The 14,013-nt window shown below is 34.6% G+C and overlaps 1 protein-coding gene across 1 annotated transcript in view; it reads left to right on the top strand.

Moving 5' to 3' along the window:
• The window catches only part of LOC138691605 (uncharacterized), a 158,126-nt gene extending 152,394 nt beyond the window's left edge, over positions 1 to 5,732 (top strand). The window contains exon 8 of the mRNA XM_069813742.1: positions 680 to 5,732. Within this exon, the coding sequence (XP_069669843.1) occupies positions 680 to 838 (159 nt within the window). The 3' untranslated portion in view covers positions 839 to 5,732. The remainder of the gene's footprint in view (positions 1 to 679) is intronic.
• The last annotated feature ends 8,281 nt before the right edge of the window (positions 5,733 to 14,013 follow it).

Below are 14,013 nucleotides of genomic sequence, written 5' to 3'. Positions count from 1 at the left end.
GATCGTCCACCTCGGCATGTGAATGTGAGGCCAGCAGCCGGCTGGTCGGACTTAGCCCTTCAGGGCTGTAGTGCCATGGATTTACTTTTTTACTTACTTACTTTACTTTATTATTATTATTATTATTATTATTATTATTATTATTATTGTTACTATTATTATTACTTTAGTTAGTTATTTAACGACACTGTATCAACTATTAGTTTATTTAGCATCGATGGAATTGGTGATAGCGAGATTGTATTTGGTGAGATGAGGCTCAGAATTCGCCATAGATTACCTAACATTCGCCTTAATTTTGGGGAAAATCTCGGAAAAAACCCAACCAGGCAATCAGTCCAAGCAGGAATCGAACGTACGCCCTAACGCAGTTCCAGATCAGCCGGCAAGTGTGCTACCACCTGAGCTATGCCGACGGCTGTGATTATTATGGTGATGATGATTATGATAGTGGTGATGATTATGATAGTGGCGATGATAATGATAACCTTGATAATATTCAGGATATCCAGCTGCTACTGGTACCTCATGCTCGTTATCTGTACTGCTAGTTTTGCAAAATTAGTTATTACTCCAGGTCACGACCTGTCTCGTGAGTTGTTTTCCGTAAGCTGGAATTTTAATGTTGTCTTGTAATGTTCTGTTTCTTTTTACATTTCTTTTGTACTAATATTTTCAGGGGGACTCTGGCGGTCCACTAATGCTGAAGGCTGATGCCCATTGGATACAGATTGGTATCGTGTCCTTTGGCAACAAATGTGGGGAACCTGGATACCCCGGGGTTTACACCCGGGTTACAGAGTACACAGACTGGATTCGAGAGAACATGGTCAAGTAACAGTGCCTTAACAGCCGCATGATAACGGAAAAGTCGAGGGAAAGACCTTTGACAAGCTGTCCGGCTCAGGATGCAGTATCGAGGCTAGTGGAAAGAGTATTTAGATCTGTTTGTGGCAACTTGTTGTTCATGTGCAATTTAAATTGTTGTCTTATATTGGTTACCAATTGTAATCAATATTTAGATCTGTTTGTGACAACTTGTTGTTCATGTGTAATTTAAATTGTTGTCTTACATTGGTTACCAATTGTAATCAATATTTAGATCTGTTAGTGGCAACTTGTTGTTCATGTGTAATTTAAATTGTTGTCTTACATTGGTTACCAATTGTAATCAATATTTAGATCTGTTAGTGGCAACTTGTTGTTCATGTGCAATTTAAATTGTTGTCTTACCAATTGTAATCAATATTTAGATATGTTTGTGGCAACTTGTTGTTCATGTGCAATTTAAATTGTTGTCTTACATTGGTTACCAATTGTAATCAATATTTAGATCTGTTAGTGGCAACTTGTTGTTCATGTGCAATTTAAATTGTTGTCTTACCAATTGTAATCAATATTTAGATATGTTTGTGGCAACTTGTTGTTCATGTGCAATTTAAATTGTTGTCTTACATTGGTTACCAATTGTAATCAATATTTAGATCTGTTAGTGGCAACTTGTTGTTCATGTGCAATTTAAATTGTTGTCTTACCAATTGTAATCAATATTTAGATATGTTTGTGGCAACTTGTTGTTCATGTGCAATTTAAATTGTTGTCTTACATTGGTTATCAATTGTAATCAATATTTAGATCTGTTTGTGGCAACTTGTTGTTCATGTGCAATTTAAATTGTTGTCTTACATTGGTTGCCAATTGTAATCAATACTACAACTTGTTATAACTGCAACTTAATTTAAATTGCTATTTTGCATTGGTTATTAATTGTTGTTAATATTACCACTTCTTGACAAACTTGCAATTTAAATTAAATTTCCCTACTCCATTGATTACCGATTGTTGTTAAACTTATTTATATCGTATACAGTATTATTTTATATTGACATATGAGAACCTCGCTCTATAGCAGTGGTTAACAATTGAAGATCTCCCCTGAATAAGGGTGTAACCAACAAAACTGTAATTCAAGTTTCAGGAGAAAGGAAAATAATTTCAGGGGCATATTTCATTAAGTCTATATTTACTATCACAACTATCTGACTAAACAAAGATGCAAGTTTATTCAGCCATCGAACGCAATAATTTATTGCTATAAACAAATGCTTTAAAATTACTTTTCCCGCATACATAACATATGTTAAGAATTTCATATTAATAGTGTACGAAAGATTCAACATGAATTTCATATTACATCCTTTTTCCGGGTTGAAGATCTTCCCCGAATAAGGGTGTAACCAACATCAAATCTATAATACATGTTGCAGGATAAAGGAAAATGATTTCAGGAGCATATTTCGTTAGGCCTATATTTATTAGTGTGGATATGGAGAAGGATGGAAAGTGTGAAATGGACAAACAGAGTAAGAAACGAAGCTGTGTTGGAAAGAGTGGATTAAGAAAGAATGACGGTCAAACTGATCAGGAAGAAGAAAAAGAATTCATTCATTCATTCATTCATTTATTTTATTCCATAGATCTTACATGAGCAATGAAGCTTTAAGATGTGGAACATGTCAACATTTTACAATATTACAATTACAATTTTTACAAATTTTTATAGTTTTACAATTTAGTAATTTTCTACAATTTTTACAATGTTGTATAATTTTTTTACATTTTGGCGAGATGTAGTGAGATGAAATGAGGTCCGAGGATTCGCCAAAATATTACCCGGCATTTGCCTTTTCGGTGGGGGAAACCTCGGAAAAACCCAACCAGGTAATCAAATCAAAGGTGTTGATGCCAAGGACTCGCCATAGACCATCCGGTTTCAGTCCCACGGCTGTTTTCAGTCCCACGGCTGGGTGGCTGGGTCACTGGTTGAGAAGAAACTGCCTACTGAAGGATGCACTGGAAGGAATGGTGAACGGGAGAAGAGTTCAGGGCAGAAGAGGATATCAGATGATAGACGACATTAAGATATATGGATCATATGAGGAAACAAAGAGGAAGGCAGAAAATAGGAAAGACTGGAGAATGCTGGGTTTGCAGTGAAATACCAGCAGTTGGGCGGAACACAATGAATGAATATTTATTAGCAGAACATATTTTGATTAATCAAGGATACAAGTTTATTCAGTTATTGGATGCTTCAAAATTACTTTTTCCACCGAAGTTACATATTTCATTAACTGATGTTACACCTTTTTTTCGAGTAAATCTTCAATTGTTGCCAGTATTATAAATTGTCGTTTCACCAGCAATTTAATATAGATTTGATTTAATTTAATTTACAATAGTTACCAGTTGTAAATATGACAGCAATATGTAGAACGCACATAACACGAAGTAATTTACAAATAATGAAGAAACCTTAAAATACATTTATAGTTCGAAATACAAAATAAATAGACACTTTTAGCTTTCTATAAATCCAGAACTATTAGATGCCCTCATATAATATACATACATTCATAACAAAACTATTAGTGCTATCAGAAATCAGTTTACAGTTTTATAAGGTAATTCTTTAAGTTTACTTCGAGAACTCACATATATTCAATAGGTGTTCCTTTTGTCTCACAGCACATATCAAAGCGATAGTGTCGACCTGGTTGGCGAGTTGGTATAGCGCTGGCCTTCTATGCCCAAGGTTGCGGGTTCGGTCCCGGGCCAGGTCGATGGCATTTAAGTGTGCTTAAATGCGCAGGCTCATGTCAGTAGATTTACTGGCATGTAAAAGAACTCCTGCGGGACAAAATTCCGGCACATCCGGCGACGCTGATATAACCTCGGCAGTTGCGAGCGTCGTTAAATAAAACATAACATTTACAGCGATAGTCGAGTTCATCCCAAACCCCATGTAACGTACCGGTATTGACACTTCCCACAGTTCTCGTGATGCGTCGTTTAAACTCATCTAAACACAATCCATATCTTCCAGAAATCCCCAAAGAAAAAAATTGCACAATGTGAGATCGGGGCTTCTTGGTGGCCACTATGCGAGTGCGCAGTTGTCTGTTGCACTGCCTACCCAGCACTGTGGAAGTGTTTCGTCCAGGTAATTTCTAATACTCCGGTTTCAGCGGGGCAGTGCTCTATTGCATTGAAAAATGAAGTCCCCTCCCCGTCAACAGTTCCCCAAAGATAGCCAATATTTCACCATTATTTTATAGTAAGTTACTCCAAATCCCTTGCCCTCATAAGTGTCACTATAGATTCAGGGTTGACCGGGTCTGGAACCTGGACTGCCTGCATGACAGGCTGGAACGTAGCTACAGATTAATTACAACCATCTTTCTCCCGCACAACTATTGACAACTGAAATGTCACTAACAAAGTATCAGGTTTGCCAATATTAACTCAATGGACACACTTCCCATAGAGCATATAATCGTTCTGCATGGAAAAATTACTTTTACAAAAAAAATTAGTGTTACAACATTTTTGTCCGCAGGTATCAAAATATTAAATATGGTCGTATAGCTTACACTTTAACAGAACAAATTCTGGTGTAATAATAGTGGCTAATATACGCACACTTAAAAAAAAAAAAGTGTTGGTGAAAGTATTGTTCTTTTGAGTTCATATTTTATTTTTCAAAAGAATCATTTTACTTCATAACACATCAGTAATTTCCCTCTAATGGACTCATATATTCTCGATGAGGAAAATGTCTGAATACATCGCTGATATAAGATATGAAATTTGTATTTTTTTAAGACAATTGAAGCGGTGAGAACAATAACCATTCAAGTCATTTTTTGCAAATTTGAAATTAAATTTTGGATATTTCCACAAGTGTTACGACTTTAAAAGTTGCTGTACTACTTTGTCTTGATCTCTAAAACAACCAGAAATATTAATACGTGAAAGAAATAATAATTAGGTAAGAAAAAAAAGAAAAGTTTTTTGCATTTTTCTCGAAACTTGTGTAAATGGACTTGAATGGTTATTGATCTCACCGCTTCAATTAGGACTTGGAAAGAATATTGTCGGCTAACTTTATGCCTTATAATCTTTGTTCCGAGGACTGCAAGTCATCCCGGAGATGGAGTTTAATAGATCGATTGCAAAGCTATTGTAGTAAAATATTAATTTATTTAAATATTGTATTGTAGCTATTTAATTTAAAATGATCGATTTTAATAAAGTGAGCAACTTTATATGATGTGAATGTTTATGCGAATTGATTTGGAGAATCTGTGTCATAAGAGATCAACAATTTATAGTTATTTACGAATACCCTGCAATTATATGAAGTGGTTCTTACTAAAAAAAAACAATTTAGAAACGCTGAACATTATAGGTTTGTTCCAACAAGCAATTCAGAACTAATATCGAACATCCTTCGACGCATGCGCTAGTTGAGTACGTTCTCAAAACTAGTTCGGGAATTTACATTGTTGGAACATTTATTGAACTGTTCTTTCACGGCCTTCGGAGTTTCTCGTCTTCAAATATATCACTGTCATCTTTGAAATTACTCATAATCGACTCTTTTTTTTTTCATACCAATTTTCTTAGAAACAAAAGTGCGTCTTATCGTCAGCAAATCGACAATTGAACAAAACAGACTGATCAGTGCCTAAAATATGAGTTAATTGACTAAAAATTCCAATTGCACTCTGAAGAATCTTAATTTAGAACTTCACTATGAATAATCAATACTCTAGCCATGGCTAACGATATAACTATCGATTTTTCCCTTGAAATTATTCGAGTCAGCTTTTTACCTGAAAAGCCAGATTTGAATATAACGGTATCACTTTACTATACATGTACCTTAATAGTACATTATGCAACCAGCCTATAATGATAGTAATTAAGACGCGAGTATGTTTTTTTATGAAACGAGCGCAAGCGAGTTTCATAACTTTCATACGAGCGTCTTAATTACCATTACAGGCAAGTTTCATACGACTTTTTATGCTCGACCATATTTCAAACTTGAAATTATTCAGAAATATTCATTTTATTCGCATCTGTATGAAGAGCGGAAGTGACCTTGTGCATAGCTCGTAAATTGTGAGATGTGCGCAGACGCGAAAGTATTGATTTTTTCCGAGGAACAATAATGTCATTGACGTTGATATAATCCAGAGAATAACATGAACTGATTTTTATATAACCTGGAAATTGATTTAGAATTGAAAAACGAGATGACAAATTGAATTTATTTGAATATTATTTACAATTAACGCTAATTATTATAGTAACAGAACATAACCTTCTGCGACAGTATTGGATTTCCAGCCTCCGTGACGTTTCCCTCGTTGTCTTTCGATTGCATATTCGAGAATAATCGAAAACCTGAACTTTAATGAATAGGTGTACTTTAATGACATGCATTAAAGGACAGCTACCAGGTGTATAATTACTACATTTCGGTATGGTCGAGCATAAAATAAATATACAAACAAGTCCAATATTGATGAAGAAGAGTGTGTTAAAATATACAGAAGAGCAAATTTATATATTTTTTTACTGAAGTTGCTAACTTCGAGAGTATGTTTTCCAGCGCATGATACCATTGGTTTGTTCCCAGATCTCCACTTTCAGAAGTCAGAAGACATAAATCCTAATCAGTCTTAAGCAAACGTTGGATGCATCCACAGTTAATTGTTTATGTATATAATAATACTATTCACGTATATAACTCCTATCACAAGTTAAATTAAGTTTTATATTATATTATTATTTATGATAAGCGAATGTTGTTATTATATCACAAATAATTAATGTTGTGTTAAGTTCTATGATTCTAGAATTTGAATAAATATTTATTGACTATGTAAAGCAATGACATGAACACTAAGTGAACATACAACATGTGTTAATAATAATGGAAAACTAAAAACATACAAAGATACAAATGTTCATTTATGTGAAAAAAGAAGAGTGTAAATAATGATGTAAAAAGAAAATAAAATAAATTATATTAAAAAAAAAGTGAAACCTAATTATATTCTGGGTGAAATATAACAAGCACGCTTGAAATGTTTCCATTGAATTATCTTTAACTTTTTATTTACATATTTCTGTTTGTAATAGGTTTATTTTATGACGCTTTATCAACTGCTATGATTATCTAGCATCTGAGTGAAATGAAGGTGCTATTGTAACCGAAATGAATCCGAAGTTAAGTACATCTACATCTGTAGCCGAAATTTTTCTGGTAATTTTAGATTTTCCAAAAATAATTGGTCCTAACATATATAATTAACCGCCCTGAAACCGAAAATCGCTTTTTTGAAATTTTTGTATGTCTGTCTGCCTGTCTGGATGTTTGTTACCTTTTCACGTGATAATGGCTGAATCGATTTATATAAAAATTGGAATATAAATTAAGTTCGTTGTAACTTAGAATTTAGGCTATATGGCATTCAAAATATTTTATTTAAAAGGGGGGGTTATATGGGGGCTTGAATTAAATAAATCGAAATATCTCCCTTAGTATTAATTTTCATGCAAAATATTACATAACAAACGTTTCTTTAAAAATAATTTCCGATAAGTTTTATTCCACGCAAAATTTTGATAGGACTGTTATTTAATGAGATAAATGAGTTTCAAAATTACAATAACAACGCCATCTAAGGCGGTGTAATGATATAAAAAACAAATGACTTCGTCTATAAGGGGCCTTGGACAACAACAATCGAAAGCTATTAAACATAGCCTACAGAGAATGTTTCTGTGTTTGTATGAAGTAATATCGGAAGCTAAATTAACAGATTTGTATAATTAATTATTTATTAATTCACCATTGGAAAGTGTAGTTTCTCTAGATGGACATAATGCTATAATGTTATTACAGTAACTTCTGAGTGAATCGAGGAGAGGTAAGATTAAAATAGCTTCTTATGCACAGAAAACTTGATAGGCATTCGTTTCCTGTATTTCCTAAAATAATTTTTATGACCAAGTGAGTGGTCTCTGGATCAAAATGATAGCATTTTAATTTTTTAATACTATTTAAGTAACATAATAAACGATTTATCCTTCTATCAAACACGAATGTTCCCTGGATCAAACGTCCTATTCTAATTATGTGATTACTTTATATTTATTTCTAACGTGTGCAGCGGAGCGCACGGGTACGACTAGTAGGTGTAATAAAATTGGATGTGCTCTTCAGTTTCCATAGTGATTACGCGTTTCTCTTGCTGTAACGAAAATAATGTTTGATTGTTATTTTTAGTTAGTTACGTAACGACGCTATATCAACTACTCCCTCCGTTCCAGAAGATGGTATAGTAACAAACAAAACAAGTTTGATTATTGCGCATGCGCGCACGAGATGTTTCGCGGTGTGGTATTCTGTTCAGTAGTGAAGGGACTATCAGACAGTGCAGTTGTGAATGTTTCTAGTCTTCTGTAGTGCATCAAACTATAATATTTAAATAGTTCATTATGGACAGAAATCAAATGGGCACCTGGTGTGGTGTTCCTGTTGGAGAAAACGTAACGCCAACCCAGTCAATTTTGAATAGAGCATCTAAGGCTCAGCAGTCGTACGGAAAGGGGTTGTAATTTATTGCATCTTTTATGTTAATTTCCCTCTCTCAAAACAATGTTTGTTTTTTATTTTATTAATTTGACATCACACAGATGAAATGTACGTAATTTTTATGTTTTTCTTATGTAAATTTATCACATAAATAAGATCTAGAAGACGTATTAAAGTTATAATATATTGCTGAGAACTTTAACAAATGCACACCATATTTTGGAACAGAGGGAGTATTAGGTTATTTAGCGTTGATGGAATTGGTGATAGCGAGATGGTATTTGGCGAGATGAAGCCGAGGAATCGCCGTAGATTACCTGACATTCGCCTTACGGTTGGCGAAAACCTTTGAAAAAACCCAACCAGGTAAGCGGGAATCGAACCCGCGCGCGAGCGCAACTCTTGATCGGTATGCAAGCGCCTTAGCCGACTGAGCTACGCCGGTGGCGTTTGATTGTTAGGCTGAGATTACGATCTACATTCGTTTGCGGTTACGCTACATTAGTCCGTACGTTGTCGTATTTCCACCGAACGTTCAGAGCTTGTGTATTATGATTAGGGCTAGGATTTTGATGACCTATAAATCATGAAAAAATGTCCTAAAAACAATGCATTTATGACCTAAATTTTTTTCAAAAATGTCCTTAAAATGCCCTAAAAATTGAACTTACACAATTGCGATGAAAGAGTAATGGAATGGAGAAAAATTCTCTCCGGCGCCGAGATTTGAACCCGGGTTTTCAGCTCTACGTGCTGACGCTTTATCCACTAAGCCACACCGGATTCCACCCCGGCGTCGGAAGAATCGTCTCACTTTTAAGTTCCAACTCTTGGATTCCCTCTTTCATCGTATGATGACGCAGAATATCTGCATGGAAATATCATATGTACTTCGGTACATTATAATAATATATTACACAATTGGCTTAGTAGGAAAAGAGGATTTTGTATTACCGTACTTAATATTTAGACTAGTAATTAAATTACATTTTACATATTTTTTTCTAAGTAATACACTTTAATTAATTATTTTACCTCATGTAGTTTCCATATATGATCGTTCACCTTTGCGTCGGCATGTGGACGTGAGGTCAGCAGTCGGCTGGTCGGTCTTGGCCCTTCATGGGCTGTAGCACCATGGATTTACTTTGCTTTTAGTTTTCATGTAGTCTACCACAAGGCCACTCTTATCCGGAATTAGCATGTATAGAAGAGTTTATATTGAAGGGGTGGTTGGACTGATCCATTACATGGAGTGTACTACGTTAAAATGGCAATATTTGTGTAGAAAAACGATTAAAATGTCATACAAAATAATGGGTAATAATGGACAAAATGTGTAAAGAAAATGTCAAAGGAAATAAACATTATTTTACGTTAATAAAGGGGATTTATAGCCAAAATTAAATGAAAATGCACATTTTAAGGACAAAATTATAATTCTTTCAATAATTTATTATCATAATACACTGCTCTCTTAAAGTAACTGAGCTTATTGGGAATTAAATCAATGGCTTTCCCAAAACACAATATGAAATATGTCATATAAAACACGTTTTATCTCGAAAAGGAAGCAAAATCGAGCAAAATTGTATTTTGCTTGAAATATTTAAAAGAATTGCCACCTGAAATTAATGACATTACTTACGGTTCATCCTGTAGATATTTAATATTTAAAGGGAAAAGCAAAGCTAATGTTTCGTCAACATATGACCGAAAACTTTCGGCTCGGAGCATGCGCAGTGAGACATTCTCTGACTTAGGATAAACTCGAATCTTCCCTCAGTGTACATTTTTTTTATTTTCAACGTACTAACACTGAACTGTAACAGCACGCTAATAGCGATAATAATAATAATAATAATAATAATAATAATAATAATAATGATTCGTCAGGAGTTAAAAGGATAGCCGTTCTCTTCGATGGGCAGCGAGTCCCAGAACTGCATTCGTTGTTTGTGGAGATCCTCCGCCATGTTGAGCTTCACGACACCCAGCCCGTGGTTCAAGTACCCCACGTGGCTAGGCGACGTAACGACCTGCCCAACGTTGAGGTAGCGTAAGTGCGTGGAGTCTGATCCAGGGTCCACCACTGGCAGCCACTGCAGCTCGTCCACCAGGTACAGGCCGGTGGTGTTAGGCGTCGGATTCCTACCACAACAGTACGAGTCACGTTTCAGTTATTACCAGCATTACCAACCTTCAAACACAAAATTATGGAATTATGGACTATAAATTATCGGATTTTTCATAAAATTATCGTAAATATACTAATGTAGGCTCTACAGCAGCCGTGGGAAAATGTGACTCGCGAGCAAATTGTGGCTTGCAATGATAGCTATGCATTTCTCTTGCTTCCTGCCTCCCCTAATCCCCACCCTCTCACTCACTGGAGTCAGACTCCGTTCCATTTGTATTTGTCTCTGACCTGCGAGTGGCGTATCATCGCAATGTCTCTCTCGAAACCATGTACCTCTACAAAAACGAAAGTTTCAAGTAGGATGGGAGGACTCTCTTCTTTTTTTTTTTTTTTTTTTTTTTTTTTCCCCAATATGATGAGAATATTAAATGTATGATTTGTTCACAAGTATTACGAGGAAACGGTTCTATAACATAAAACGGAATTATACTACATGTCACTCATGAAAAATTAAAAAGTTAAGCGTTATTATTATTATTATTATTATTATTATTATTATTATTATTATTATTATTATTATTATTATGTTACAATATATTTATTAATTTTATACAATGTTCTAATAGAATTCTAATTCATGAATATCCTTATCAATTCTTTGAAACGTAATTTTCTCACAGCCATCCAATGTTTTAACAAACAAGTTAAATTTCTTATTGTGTCCGCTTCATTTTATTACAAGCTTGATATACAGGCGGTAGGTCTCTCCAGGGTACGAATTAACAGGGGGATGGGGAGATTTTCCCCCTGTTGGAAAATTACCCCCTCTCATGGATTCATATTAACATCCCTGCCAGGGATACTTTTATCCCCTCTCACCCCTCACAAAACATAATTGTTTCAATACGAATATACTTTATAAAGTACAGTATAAAGTAAGCAAAGAAAATAATATTGATGTATTATCATCACCGGCAAGCTGACAACAATCAATAACTTAGGAATTACACATCTTATCTTAAGCCTGCTCATGGATATAATTATTATTATGATCAAGATGCAAGACAAGCAACTCAGTGCGACCAAGCGTTGAGCCGTATCGAATGAGGATAATAATTTTATGTATGGTATTCTCTATCTAGGATTCTATCCCCCTCCCCCATCAGAAATCTTAATTCGCACCCTGGGTGTCTCTATAATAAAGGTACCATTGTTATAATTCGAACGTGCCGCAGCACCAAGTACAGGGATTATAATGAAGGAGGGATAGGAGGGCTATGCCTAATGTCGATGTAGATTTTGTTACTCTGACAGTGAAAAATTGAGAAGGGGAAACGATTATGGATAAAACAAATATTCAAGTCTAAATATGCCATTTTTTTACAGTTCAAGGGGAGGGATTCAAATTCGGTAACCCTCCCTTGCGTACTCCCTTGTCCGTCAATATGATTTACCAAGTAGGTTTCAATTTTTATGTCGAATTTTTTCTTTCTCAAGATCAAGGCTCGTGTTATGTTGTCCAAACGTCTGTATTGACTAAATTTTGCTGTGCATCGTGTTTCTTTTTAATGTAGGAGTTTTGTTAGCAGTATCAATGAATGCAAGTTTATTTTATACATTTTTACTCCTGTGAGTGATTGTATAGGCAGGGCAATGCTTTGCCCTGGGGGGGGGGGCTATAATGATATTAAGACGGCCCTGCGTCCTATCCCTTACTAAGAATAGTATGCTTACTCTTTAAGGACGGCAGGCATCGAATCCTACAGCCAGTTTATCTTCTTCGATTCTCTGATGACGGTGCTAAACCCAAGAATCTTGCACCAGTGTAAATGTTATGAAAGTAATATTTAAAATAAAGAGCCTAGACTATGATAACTTACCCATACTTAGCGAAATTCGTTACAGCCGATGTCCAAAATTCCCTTACTTCTAAATCGGGGTGGTTGGGTGGATAGGGAAGACGACCTCCAAAGACCCGGAATATATACATTATCTCATCACCATGAGAAATGCCTGAAAAGTTAAAAAAAAGGCTCATTAAGAAATACATAGCTGAAATATTTAGTACATCATTAAAATATTTAGTGTAAGTTTTAATGCATCATTTCTAATATTAAAATTTGAAAATCTAGTCAAAAATAATTTTAATATGAGTATAATAATATCCTATAAGCATGGATAAATATCTATATATATAATTTGAACTGGTAATGGAAATTACGGGAAAACGGCTGAACGGATTTTAATAAATGGCCCCTCATTTTGAAGCTTGGAACCCAAAGTTTTTCGGAAAAGTAGTAGTTTTCAGTGAAATGTCAATTTTCCTACATAATTTTCCTATTTTCCAAAATCCATCTGTTGTCAGTTTTGAGAACTAATTTTATCGAATCACGGCCGACTTGATTGAATTTCAGAACAAAACACAAACTACAATAAACAATAGGCTATTACACGAAGGCCATGACCTGCAGGATTGCCGACATATTTAGAGCTCAATTCAATTTGTTATTAAAAGCTGATTCTGCAGTGTATAACAATTTTCTGAGTACAGCTGTGTATTGGATATTCAAATTTACGAAACTTGAGGTGGTTTGATGACATTATTACCATTATAAATTAAATATTATTATAGTTAATATCATGATGCATCTATTTTTCATTAATTGTACATAATATTGATGCTATATTGATGACATGAAAGTGAAACGTTTTGAGGTTATGTAAGTAAATGTAGAGAATATCTTAATTTAGATCTTCATTTCTATAATTTACTGAGTGTCTGCTATATATAACTACAAAACTTCAGTAAGATAATAATATTGTTATTAAAAATCAAATATTTTTGTACTTATTAGCCCAGTGGGGTTGGGTCTTTTTCATATACTTAATGGCGATGTAGTGTAGATATTGATATGCGTCATTGTCTTCAGTATTGGCTCGAGAGAGCGCAAAAATTACAGTTCCTAAGGAAAGATCAAAAGGTTATTACTTACTGATAAAATAAGAGGCCTAGAAAATTTTGTAGTCTCCAGATCATTTCGGCAAGATCTCTTAGTAGGATAAAATGATTTTACGCTCTACATTTCAAATTCTACATGCAGCAGCTATACGAAAATGCTATTGTTCGAAAGCTTAGCAAACCTGACATTTTTTTAAACTTTTGCCTACAATCCACAATGACCTGAAATAGCTACTGCTATCGTCCTGACATTGATACTTGCGTTTTCGCGTCGAAACTCAAAAACTGAAGTTGGATAGGTTCAAGAAAAAGTATTTGGCCTAAAAAAATCCATTCAGAGGGAGTATGTTTCATTATTATGGAAGCAAATAACTATCAAAAAGACAAGTATTCTTCATTGAAAGTAAATCTGAAAAATTTTTATTTGAACGTCTAACGAACTTAGTTTGCAGCAGCATT

Source organism: Periplaneta americana, chromosome 2, assembly GCF_040183065.1.
Source record: "Periplaneta americana isolate PAMFEO1 chromosome 2, P.americana_PAMFEO1_priV1, whole genome shotgun sequence".
Lineage (NCBI taxonomy): Eukaryota > Metazoa > Arthropoda > Insecta > Blattodea > Blattidae > Periplaneta > Periplaneta americana.
This window is presented reverse-complemented; position numbering and strand designations above follow the sequence as displayed.